This window comes from Podarcis muralis, chromosome Z (assembly GCF_964188315.1).
Source record: "Podarcis muralis chromosome Z, rPodMur119.hap1.1, whole genome shotgun sequence".
Lineage (NCBI taxonomy): Eukaryota > Metazoa > Chordata > Lepidosauria > Squamata > Lacertidae > Podarcis > Podarcis muralis.
The window spans coordinates 19,584,914-19,598,025 of record NC_135673.1 but is presented as its reverse complement, the minus strand read 5'-3'; the positions used below and the strand labels follow the sequence as shown (position 1 = coordinate 19,598,025).

The 13,112-nt window shown below is 48.3% G+C and overlaps 1 protein-coding gene across 4 annotated transcripts in view; it reads right to left on the bottom strand.

Annotated features, from left to right (window-relative positions):
• EFNB1 (ephrin B1) overlaps positions 1–13,112 on the bottom strand; it is a 72,022-nt gene that overhangs the window by 21,508 nt on the left and 37,402 nt on the right. For 2 of the 4 annotated variants that reach the window (XM_028716049.2, XM_028716047.2), the window contains exons 2-3: positions 6,969–7,246; positions 447–539 (exon numbers count right to left, since the gene is read on the bottom strand). In XM_028716049.2, coding sequence (XP_028571882.2) covers positions 447–539; positions 6,969–7,246 — 371 coding nt within the window. The remainder of the gene's footprint in view (positions 1–446; positions 540–6,968; positions 7,247–13,112) is intronic. The other 2 variants (XM_077922385.1, XM_028716048.2) reach the window with 1 other exon arrangement.

Here is a 13,112-nt window from a genome sequence, read left to right as displayed (position 1 = left end):
CAAGATTTCTTCATATGTTGCAACGGTTTTTTTATTTGCACTACAACCTGTTTTCAAATGCTGCAACTATTCTTCATAGGAGAGTCTCTCCATCCCCTTGATAGTTTTGGTTGCCCTCTTCTGAACCTTTTCCAACTCCACAATATCCTTTTTGACGTTCTCGGCAGGAGAAGAGGGGTAACAGCTGTGCCCGGGGTGTTTGGCAGCAGGTGAGAGAATGATGAGCCCCAGGAAACTGCCATGGTCCAGAAAATGCAGCAGATTCTCCACCTGGGTTTTGGAAACCAGGGGCGGGGGGCACAGCGGAAGAGAACAGCCCCCGCCCACCCTCCTTTTAAGCTTCCTCTGGGCTTAAATCCTGCCAGTAATAGAAAAGGCAAGGGGAGAGGAGCTTACATCTCTTGAGGTTTCAGGGGAAGACAAAAACGTGGGTGGTCCAGACTTGCTTTTTACGGCGATCTCTGGAAGTTGGCAGCAGAGAGGTCTTGGGACTCGCGGGGGATCCGAGATCAGACGAAGATCTTTGGCCCACCCAGAGGCTGAGGATCAGTGCTCAGTGGATGCAAGGAGGAGAAGTCAAGGAAGATTAAGGTCAGGCATGAGACAGGACGAGAGACAAAGGAACACAGGAAGCAGCCTTATATTGAGTACTTGGTCTATCTTGCTCAGCACTGTCTATGCTTTCTGGCAGCAATGGCCCTCCAGGTTTTCAGTTAAGGGGTCTCTCTCCTGGCCCTATCTGCAGATGCCACTGGGGATTGAACTTGCAAGGCAGATGCTCTACCACTGAGCTGTGACACTTCTGCTAGGAATAAAGTAAGATTCCAGTCCTCATGGTTCTCAATAACAGGCTCAGCTGAATGGAAAAACATAGGAAGCTCCCTTATACTGAATCAGACCCTTGCTTCTCTTATCTACACTGACTGGCAGCAATAGCTTGCCAGGGATTCAGGCAGAAGTCTATTATAGCCCTACCTGGAGATGCCACTGGGAAAGGGATTTTTCTGCCTTCAAGATCGATGCTCTACCACTGAGCTACGGGGGCCTTTGTTGGGCAATCACTGCCATGGAGGATCCACTCACCCTGCTTCCCTTTTGCAGGGCTGCTTAAACTCTTGGGTTGCCCTTAGAGGAAAGAATATACAGGCATTCCCCCACTTAACGCGCATTCTACTTGCACACGACTGCTTTTACAAGGGTCGCCGCAAAGTAAGTAAAGAATTTGAATGAAACGGCATGCTTTCCCTTGCTCAGGTCAGCTGCCTGGAAGTCGCTCTTGGCCACTCGCTTGCTGCGATGGCACTGAATGGAGGGAAGGCATGCTGGGCAGAGGCCTCAAGCAACTTCCAAGCAGCAGCCCCAGCCGTGCACATAAGTCTCTCTCCTCCCCACACATGCTCTCTATTAAAGTGGGGGGGGGGGGCTCCCCACTTTATGCAATTTCAGTGATGCACGCAGAGGCCCAGAACATAACCCCCATGTAAGCAGGGGACACCTGTATACAAAAGTATACAGGGCCTTCAAAACAGCAGCTCAGCTTAACGGATTTCACCCGATAAACACCACGACGCAGGGTGAGATTTCAGCCTAAAAACACCATGATGCAGGGTTCCTGCAAAGCAAAAGGCCTGGAAATTCCTGGAAATGTCCAGCCCCTCGCAGTTGTAAAGGAACAAGTTATGAAAAGACGGGTTTTCTCCAGTAAGATCTGGAGCATTACAGAGTTTGGCCTGGCTGCCATCAGCTCCCAAAACAGCATTTCTGCTGTTCTGGGTGTACATTATATGTTAAGTAGTTTTTGCTGCCTTTAGGATAGCAAAGGAAGATAGGAAGTTTCCTCGTCGTAAGTCAGACCATTGGTCCATCTAGTTCAGTACTGTCTACACTGACTGGCAGCGATGGTGCTCCAGGGTTTCAGGCAGGGGTCTCTCTCCCAGCCCCAACTGGAGATGCCAGGAGGTTGAAGATGGGAGTTTCTGCTTGCAAGGCAGGTGCTATAGCTCTACAGAAAGTGCTGCAGAGGTTCCGTTCAAGCTTTCGACTCCTCCCCATCTCCCAAGCCCCTTGCTGTCCATTGCCTCCACTTAGCCGTGCAGAAGGCAGGAACCGCTGGCTCCAGATTTGTTCCATATTTCTACTGGTCTTGAACAGAAAGCCTGACATTACACAAGTTAAGCTAAAGGGATTGAGCTACTCCTGCAAGCAGGATTGGAGAAAAAGAGCCCCTCCCTTCCTGCGGTTTCCAGCAACTGATAATCAGAAGCCTTACTGCCACCAACCATAGAAGCAGAGCAGAGCCATTGTGGCTAGTAGCCATCAGTAGCCCCCTCTTCCATTAATTTATCCAATCCCCTTTTAAAACCATCAAAGTTGGTGGCTATCTCTGCCTCCTGCAGGAGCAAGTCCCATAGGTTAACGAAGGAGGACTTTCTTTTGTCTGTCCTAAGTCTTCCAACATTCAGCCTCACCGGAAGTCCACAAATTCTGGAGTCACGAGAAAAGGAGAACAGCTTTTCTATGCCTGCCTTCCTCAGGCTATGTATGATTTCTTAAACTTTTATTGTGCCGCCTCTTCATCGCTTTTCCCCTGCACTAAAAGGTCCCAAATGCTGCAACCTTTCCTCTTGGGGGAGTCATCTGATTGTTTGCGGGTGCCCTTTTCTGATCTTGCTGAAACTCTTGATATGGTGGAGACTGGACAGGAGGCATTTGACAGGGATCCAAAAGGCCAGCTTCCCAACCTTTCACATCAGACCCTTCACCTTTCACTGCTCCCCCTCTGCCTGAGGATCCACCTGCCCTTTGCGAGGAAGTGACCTACTCACAGCAGAAAGGGCATCGTTCTGCTTGGAGCAGACAGACAGAGACAACAGGCCACCAATCACCCACAGGTGTGGGGAGAAGAGATACAACAGCTGACAATAGAGAATCCTCACCAATGAATATCTGAACATAAGTGCTGGATCAGGCCAATGGCCCACACAGTCCAGCATTCTGTCCTAAACAGCCAGATGCTCCAATGGGAAGCCAGCTAACAGGACCTGAGCAGGAGAGGCAATGCTCTCCCCTCCTGTGGCTTCCAGCAACTTGTGGCATTCAGAAGCATTGCTGCCTCCATCTCAACAGCCCTCTCCTCCACAGATTTCTCAAATCCTCTTTCAAAGCCATCCAAATTGGTGGCCATCCCTGTCTCCTGTGGGAGGGAGTTCCAGAGATTAACTAAGCTCTGAGTAAAGAATGGATTTCTTTTTAGGTGTCCTAAATCCTGCAAACAGTCAAATCCTGGGATGTGGGGCCCAAAATGAAAGGGGCAGGTGATGCCCTGCTTGCCTCCACGGAAGCTGTTCTGATTGTTCTACCCACATATCTCTATGGCCATTAAGTCCCACATCCTTGCCCCCCCCCCCACATCGCAATCAGGCTCGTCACATTGAGCCCCCTGGTGCTGCTCTCCACCCCAAACAAGCATCCCAATAGGCTTCACCCCAGGATATAGGTGAAACTGACAGGCCCGCTTTTCATTTTCACGACCGCCAGAAAGTGTTATGTTGTTAATGCAATCTTGTTATATTTACACTGCTGAAATGTTGTTCGTTTACAATGTGTTATATATTTGCTACTGTGTTGTTTTCCCATGGTGCTATTATGAAATTGCATTTGCAATGTTTGATTCTGAGATGCGTTCCTGTTTTTCTCTGCTGCTTTGAAAAGCAGCAAACAAAGAAATCTGGAAGATTCAGGAAGTCCTAACACAGCACATAGTTAACCTGTGGTACTCCCTCACACAGGAGGCAGTGATGGACACCAACTTGCTTGGCTCTAAAAGAGGACTGAACGAATTCACAGAGGAGAGGGCTGCTGATGACTAACTAGAAACAATGGCAATGCTCTGCCTCCGCAATCAGAGGCGACGATGCTTCTGTGCCAGATGCTGGGAGCTGCAGGAGGGGAGAGTGTCATTGTGCTCGAATCCTGCTTGTGAATTTCCTATCGGCATCTGGATGGGCCACTGTGAGAAGAGGATACCATTGACAGCCCTCTCCCCCATGTCTAATCTTCTTTCAAAGCCATCCACGTTGGTGGCTATTGGGGCTTCCTGGGGGAGCAAGTTCCACAAATTAAATATGCACTGTGCTACAAAGTCCTTCCTCCTATCTGTCCTGTATCTCCCAACACTCTGCCTCATGAGTTCTTGCATTTGAGGGGGAGAGGGGACTTTTTCTCTCTCCACTTTCTCTAGGCCATGCATAATCTCATAAACGCCTATTGTACTGCCTCTTCCACACCTTTCCTCCAAACTAAAAGTGAGCGAGCAGCAGGCTGTGTCTTTGCTCCCGCCTAAGATGCTCTCAAGTCCCCAGGCTGGCTTCCTCGCTAGGAGGGAAATCCCAGATCTAACAAGTCCTTGTTCCTCCCATATAAAGGAGCCCTTGAGAGAGATGTTGCACGCTGGGACTCTTTGCTCTTGAGAAGCAATGGCAGCTGTGGGGAAGCCGGCAAGCAGAAGTGGGGGTGGGGCGGGGGGGGCACGGGTGAGACTCTCTCCGGAAAAGCATCCCTCGGCCATATAACTGGAGCAGGTGGCGGGGGCTGAACGGCACGGCAGCTGTGCAAACCCCAAGGAGCAACACAAGGCTCGGGTCTGTTCTAGACCTCACAGCGGCCTGGGATGGCTCAACGCTTCAGACTTTTTGGTTTGGAGCAGAGGCAGCACGATAGAGATATTGTGTCCGGTTCTGGAGGAGGATAATGACCAGCTGGAAGGTGTGCAAGAGGAAGGCAGCCAAGAGGATGAAGGACCTGGAAACTAAGCCTTTCAAGGAACGTTGGGAGTTCTATCATGACACCTTTTCTCTAAACTACAAAGTCCCAAATGTTGCAACTGTTCTCAATCAAACACATATTCAATTCTCTCCCGAGTTACCCCTGCTGAATATGTGGAGACATTTCACCAAAAGGAAATGACATGGACTCCCCTATGAGGAATGGTTGCAGCGTTTGGGGCTTTTCGGTTTGGAGAAAAGACAACAGAAGAGATGCGACAGACGTTTATAAATGGATGCAAAGCATGGAGGAAGGGGAAAGAGAAATGTTTTGCTCCCTCTTTTCTAACACTGGAATTTGTGGACATCCCATGAAGCTTGTGTTGGAAAATTCAGGACAGATAAAAGAAAGTCCTTCTTCACACAGTGCAGTTAAACCATGGCACTCACTGCTGTTCTTATGTTCTTATGGAAGAAAAGCCAGCATTCAGTCCTCTAGCCCAGTGTTTCCCAACCTTGGGCCTCCAGCTGTTTTTGAACTACTATTCCCATCATCCCTGACCACTGGTCTTGCTAGCTAGGGATGATGGGAGTTGTAGTCCAAAAACAGCTGGAGGCCCAAGGTTGGGAAACACTGCTCTAGCCCAATGGGCTTTTACTGGTCCAGACCAAAAACCTGCCTCAGACTCACAGCCTGCAACACGAAACCCACTTTTACATTTTGACTTTTGATTAATACTAACAATGCACAATGGTCATGCCAAAATTGTGACAGACGGAGAAGCACCCCTTAGTGTTGCTACAGAACACAAAGCAATGATATGGTGTGTGTTTTATGCTGAATCTGAGCGGAAAGGCTGAGAGGCCATTGAAAGTCAGTGATTTTTGCATTCTGGGTGGTCTTGATAGCCAAAGACCAGCCACATTGAACCTGCGCATGGGGGGTGGGGTGGGACCGGACGGGGACGACAGGGACCTTTGAGGGGCCCAGCCTAGAGACTCACTCTGGACCCTGCCTGCAAGCACGGGACACAAACACACATTTCAGCTTGTGAATAGGGGTGGTGTTACATCTGATTTAGGATTAGGAATGGGATTTGGTTTGGGGTTGGGACAGGTTTAAGGCCAGAGCTGGGGCTTACCAGGATTTTGGGAACAGAATGTTTTTAAAGAAAGGGCTAGTTCTGTGATATTTTTATTGTAACAATACGTGTGTGTTTTAAAAAATATTTGATAGATAGACAGACAAGAGATACAGGCGTGCACACACACACACGCGCGCGCGCGCACACACACACACACACACACACACACACCATTATGCGCATTCCACTCAACTGCAACTGCATTTACATGCGTCACTGCGAAATAAATAAATGATTTGAACCAGGAAATGGTGCCGAAAGAGCAGGAGAGAGCAGGGGAGCAGGGAAAACAGCTTGCACGGCCGCTCCAAGTGTCTCACTGCCGGCCCCCCCACTCACTCACTCTCTTTGGCCTTCTTCTTCCCGGCTATCAGGGTTCTCTTGCGGGGGGGGGGCATGCTCCATGCCTTCTCAAAAGCCCCTCCCTCCCTTGCTCGTATCAATTGTGTTTCTTGGGCAGGGTTCGAAAGTCCCTCCACCCTCCCTTGCCCTCTCTCTCGCTGCCCCACAAAAAGGGCAGCAACATTATTTCTTGAGGGTGGGGGCGAAACTAAATGAAAAGAAACCAGTCTCCAGCAACTTCCGAGACTAACGGGGAGATCACTGAGAGGCCCCGTAGCGGCGCTGGGCACCTGGAGACACCCAGCTACAAACCCCCAGATCCAGTTTCTGATCATCAGAAGCAGGCAAGGGCACATCACAGCCCCGGTGAAGGCGAATGGGATGGACAGTTATCAGCTGAAAGAGTGCTGCTTCCCAGCCTCTCTCAAAAGCACCCCTCCCCACGTTACACAAATTTCCCATATACGCGCGGAGTCCCTGAATGTAACCCCCGCGTAAGTGGGGGGACGCCTGTATATAAAAAAATTATACTAATGTTTGATTGCTTTTTTAATGGTTCCTTTCCCCTTCTCTGTTTCTAGCTGTTTCTCTTTTAGCTATAAAGCCACCTTGAGTCCCTGTCAGTGGGAGAAGGCGGGATATAAATATGAATATACTAATGAAAAGTAGTCGGGCAAAATAAGACCAGAGGGCAAACCGTGCAGCCGGGGAGACTCACAGGTGATGAAGTAGTCCTGGTGTCTCTTGAACTCCAGGCCCATGTAATTGGGGCTGAACTCCTGGAACTTGATGGTGAAGCGGATCTCCTGGTCAGGCCGGTTGCAGGTCACCAACACGTTGGGGTCCATGATGGTGCTGCAGGCGTCTGCCTGGCCGCGCTTCACCAGGTAGAGCTTGTAGTACTCATAGGGCCTGGAGGACTCAGCCTTTGGGCAGATAATGTCCAGCTTGTCCCCAATTTCTGGGTAGATGATCAGTCCCTTTCCAGACACAAACCTGCGAAAGGAGAAGGAAAGATATTAGAGCAATGATGAGGATGATGGTTGAAACCCAACCTCCTACAATACACAAATCACAATTATTATTGTTGTTGTTGTTGTCCCACTTTCTGCCTTAAGGTCCCAGGGCATGTAACATCATTAAAACAAAACATTAAAAGCAGTTTTTACAAATGTCCAAAATGTTACAGGGGAAAAAAACATTTTTGACATTTTAAAAACTGCTTCTAATCTTATGCTCATATGTACATATCTGGGTATAGATAACCTAACTGTCATAGGGGCTGCAATAAACTTGGTGCAGATGATCATTTATGGTGGACTTGCTCAGTCAGTAGAGCATGAGACTCTTAATCTCGGGGCTGTCGGTTTGAGCCCCATGATGGGCAAGATTTCTGCACTGCAGCAAGTTGGACTATAATTATCCTCATGGTTCCTTCCAACTTTACTATTCTACATGGCAAGAGTTATCGAGGGATGAAGGCAAGGAGATGGAAGAACTGAACATCAACTTAGGTTCTCAAAGGGTGTGACTCGCCACACTGGTGTGGCAGGAGAGGATGACAAGTGGGGAGGGGGGAATTCAAGGGCAATCAAAGAAACATTTGAACATTTCAGTGTAGTAGTATAGTATGAATACACACACACACAACCCAGAAACAGTATGAAAGATCGGAAGAGAGGAAGGCTTCTTTGTGTTGAAGAGGAGATGAGAATTTGTCTGCGTCAAATTAGACCTAATATAAATGAGATTACCTGGCAAATGCAAGCTCACACCTCTCATGGAGTTTGTAGACGTACTTAAGGTACATATGGAAGAGGCTCATTTATAATTACATTTTGGGAATGATTCATGTTCTTATGTCGCCACATTGTTTTATGCTTTCTGCATATCCCATGATCACATTATAAAGTAATCCTGTTCTATGGTATAATCAAGAACTGCTAGGAGCTGTTTCTTTTTTGCTTTCCAATGCATTTCTTATCAATAAAAAATTGGGTGTGGCACAAGCAAATTTTTATTCTGAAAGTGTGGCCCAGAGGGCGGGGAAAAGTTTGGAGAACACAGACTTAGGCTAACGACCATAATCTGCTCCTGGTGAAAGATAACTCAGGAACAGATGTGAAGGCAAAATTATCCTGACTGCTGCAGGGCAGAAACAGGGGGCTCCAGGAGGGTGGGGGGAATAGTGGTGTGGGCCCAGACTACTGGCTGCACCCCCCCTCCCCCAGTCAGGCTGCGAGGCATTACCTCTTTCCTAAAGCAAGGGGGATGGGGGAGAAAGTGAGAGGAGGGGGAGAGAAAACACTTTCCACAAATGCGCAACAAGGATGCAGAACTTAAGAATGGTTGAATGTAAGAATATCCTTCTGGATCATGCCATTGGTCCACCTAGTCCAGTTCTCACAGGGGCCAAATGCCCCTAACATCTTAGGAATTGAGATAGACTGCCTCTGCAGCTGGAGGTTCCATAGGAGCTTGAGAAGAGTCCTGCAGGATAAGGCCAAAGGGGGACCATCCAGTCCAGCATTCTCTTTTCAAGGTGGCTCACGAGATGCTCATTATGGGAAACCAGAAAGCAGGGTCTGAGTAAAAAAGCCCTCTCCCCACATCAGTTTCCAGAAACTAGACTTCAGAATCATTTCCATAAGGCAAATACTTTATTATCTGTTTGAAGCTGGGCTGTGTTTGTATTTCTGCTCCTCTAACCTGTGATTCAGAATATGTTCAGAATGTCTGAAAGGAGATGTAGGAATCCTGTAATTGTAGAGTTGGAAGAGACCCCCAGGGTCATCTAGTCCAACCCCCTGTAGTGCAGGAATCACAGCCAATTGCAGAGAAGGCAAGAGAAAATAAGGTCTAGGTATGCTATGTTGCAGGTGTCTATGACACAGAGCCCATAACGCTGCCCAGAGCTTTTAAAAGGAAGTTGTTCAGAGTGTCCCCTTCTCACTGCCTTCTGACAAACCCCACCCATGTACAAAGGTCCCCTTCCATGCCTTTTGGCAGCCTGGTGACTCACCCACGAAACCACCCCACAGATCATGGGACTGAGGCCCGTTTCTCAGAAGCAGCTGATAAGGTGCGTAAGCGTTCTGCCCCAGCTCACAAGACTGAACACTCCTCCGTCCAAAGAAATGAAAGAAATAAAAACCCAGCAGTGGAAGAGATGGGGCGCAGGAGCCTCATTCCATCAGCTTTGCTGAAAACCCAGCTCTATCAGCCATTGAATAGTTTAGAAATGAATGCCAGAATTTTTATTTTTCCTCTTCCCTCCTCCTCCCTTTTTCTTGCGTGTGGTTTAAAAAAAAAAAAGACAGTAAGCCTGCGTGGGCAGGGACTGTCTCATTTTCACTGACTGCATGTAAGATGAAGAGCAGGGTGCAAATGCTCTGAACAAACAGATTAAAAATGCTTTGTCAACCCATGTATGTAGATGAAATACACTGGATATTCAAAAAACTCAATCTAGAATGCCAAATGCAGGAGTTGCAACACTCACATCCACAAAAATTAAGACAAATTTAAAGTAATTGTGGAGAGTTATACTCTGCAGGGATTATATTACACAAATCCACAGCCCCACCCCTTTACCCAAACCTGTGGGGCTGGAACACAAGGAAGGAGAGGATTCTTTGCCCACCCACCCAAGGGTGGGTCCTATAAAGGATTTTTTAGCTGAGATTCCTGCATCGCAGGAGGTTAGACTAGATGAGCCTTGAGGTTGCTTCCAACACTACAGTATTTGTCTTCTGACTTTATGCATCACAATCCTGCGTATTTAACACCAGAGTTCTGTCCTGGGCCCAATGTGTGCACAACTTGAAAGAAGTAATTGAGAGCAACCAAGATGATAAAGAGTCTGGAAACCAAGCCTTAAGAAGAGGAACAGTTGAGAGAGCTGGCGATGATCAGGCTGGAGAAGAGGAGACTGAGAGATGGAATTACAGCCATCTTTAAATATATGAAAGGTTGTCCCATGGAAGATGGAGCAAGGTTGTTTTCTGCTGCTCTGGGAGGATTTGAACCAACAGATTCAAATGACAAGAAATGAGATTCTGGCTAAATACTAGGAAGAACCTCCTAAGGGTAAGAGCTTTCTGACAGTGGAACAGACTCTCATAAGAGGTGGTGGGCTCTCCTTCCTTGGAGGTTTTTTAAGCAGAGGTTGTATGGGCTACCTGCCAGGGATGCTTTAACGGAGATTCCAGCATTGCAGACGCTTGGATGAGATGGCCCTCAGGGTCCCTTCCAACTCTACAATTCTATGTTTCTGTGTCCCAAAATCTTTGGTCCAGGTGATAAAACTCTGGCAGAAATGAAGGGAATGTAGACTGACTTAAACTAACTGGGAAAAGTCCACTCAGGCTTCCGGACATCAAATCCCACCCCCTTCAATGCAGGAATCCCAGCTAAAATATCTTGGAAAGATAGCCCTTAACCTTTGCTTAAAATTCTCCAAAGGAGGAAGGTGTGCCTCCTTCTTCAAAGGTTGTCTGTTCCAAAGTCCAATGGATCTTACTGGGTCAACATATTCCTCAAGCTGCCTACTAGCAAAATTCCCTTATATGCTTATGTCCCCCTCTCCCCCCTCCAAAAAAAAGGTGTGGAGGGGGGCTCCTTGCTATTGCTTTTGGCCAGTGCTTGTGCTCAAGAACAAGAGCCCCCTTCCTCCAAAGACTCCTTTGTGCTCAAACTTGGGGGGGCGGGGAACAGATATGGAAGCCTCTTTCACCTTGGAAGGAGGTGTCTGGTACCAGGTGAGGTTTCCTACATTGTTCTTAGAGGTGTTTTCTGGTGGTTAAAGTGAAAGTGCCCCTTCTGAGACCACTGAGTTGAGTAAACAAAGAGAGCTCTGTTGGCCAAGGGGCCTTGGGGGGCAGGCAGCAGACACTCTTGCAGAGAATAGGGGGGAGCGTTAAGGGCAATGGAGAGCCTCAAGCTCACCACGGACAACCCGACCAAGTGGATAATATAATCATCCCTGCATTGCATGGGGCTGGACTAGATGACCCTCAGGTTCCCTTCCAACCCTACATTTCTATGATTCTATAAAAGCACAGAAATGCACAGATTATTTAGCTGTGATTCTTGCATTGGAGAGAGTTGGACTAGATGGCCCTTGGGGGTCTCTGCCAACTCTATGACTCCTCTGCCTGGAGATCTATACCTTAAAGCAGTGGTTTCCAATAGTGGGTCCATGCAACCCACCCAGGGGCCCGTGGCACATACCCGCCAACTGCCCAGGACATCCTTTGGGGTGGGGGTGGGGATATGCTCTCACATGAGAGCACGGTGCCAAAAAAGCGCAACTTGTGCGGTTTTGGGCACCGTGCAATCACAGGGGATGTGGGAGCACAGCCCAAAAGTTGTGCATCTCAGTTTTTACACTTGCACATGTTGGAGGGTATGGTGGCACCATTCACATAAAAACTACCGCAGAGATAACAGCATTTTAAAAAGTAGGGGGTCCATAGCTTGGCTTTTGAAAAACAGAGGGCCCACTGCCCTAAAGATAGCAAATGGGGCCCAAACAGCTAGTGGCTTATGACCATCAGCTTCTCATGGGGGCTCAGGATGAAATCTCTGAAGAGCGCTGAGCAATTCAGCTTTAATCCCCACTCACTCCACACAGTGGTTTACGGATTCCCAGAAGGGGCTTAAGCGGAATTCGATCTCACGGCCTAAGTGCTGCATCTGGCTTGATAATCTGGGGACTCCCAAGGATATACGTTAACAGATTGCGCTGGGACAATCCTGTCTCCATTAATAGAATCACAGAACTGTAGAGATGGAAGTGACCCCAAGGGTCATCAAGTCCAACCCCCTGCAATGCAGGAATCTCAGCTAAATCATGCATGACAGATGGTCATCCAACTTCTGCTTTAAAACCTCCAAGGAAGGAGAGGCCACCACCTCCCGAGTGAGTCTGTTCCACTGTCAAACAGCTCGTGCTGTCAGAAAGGTCTTCCTGGTGTTTAGTCAGAATCTCCTTTCTCATAACTTGATGCCATTGGTTTGGGTCCTACCCTCTGGAGCAGGGGAAAACAAGCTTGCTCCATCTTCCATGTGAAATCCCTTTGGATAAGTGAAGATGGTTATCATATCTCCTTTCTTTCTCCTCTTTTCCAGGTTAAGCGTGCACAACTCCTTAAATCATTCCTTATAAGGCTTGGTTTCCAGACACTTGATCATCTTGGTTACCTTCCTCTGCACAACTTCCAGCTTGTCAATATCCTTCTTAAACTGTGGTACCCAGAACTGGACCCAGGACTCCTGGTGGGGGTCTGACCAATGCAGATTAGAGCCGTACTATGACCTTGGGACATGGGTGGCGCTGTGGGTTAAACCACAGAGCCTAGGACTTGCCGATCAGAAGGTAAGCAGTTCGAATCCCCGCGACAGGGTGAACTCCTGTTACTCGGTCCCAGCTCCTGCCGACCTAGCAGTTTGAAAGCACGTCAAAGTGCAAGTAGATAAATAGGTACCGCTCCAGTAGGAAGGTAAACAGCATTTCCGTGCGCTGCTCTGGTTTGCCAGAAGCAGCTTAGTCATGCTGGCCACATGTCCCAGAAGCTGTACACCGGCTCCCTCGGCCAATAAAGCGAGATGAGCGCTGCAGCTCCAGAGTCGGTCACGACTGGACCTAATGGTCAGGGCTCCCTTTACCTTTACTATGACCTTGATCAGGACACAAGACTTCTGTCAATACAGCCTAGAATAGCATTAGCTTCCCCCTTCCCCCAGCTGCATCACACTGTTGACTTGTGTTCAGCTTGTGGCCTATTAAAACCCCAAGATTATTTTCACATGTCCTACTGGCAAGCCAGGTGTCCCCCATCTTATATTTGTGCAACTGGTT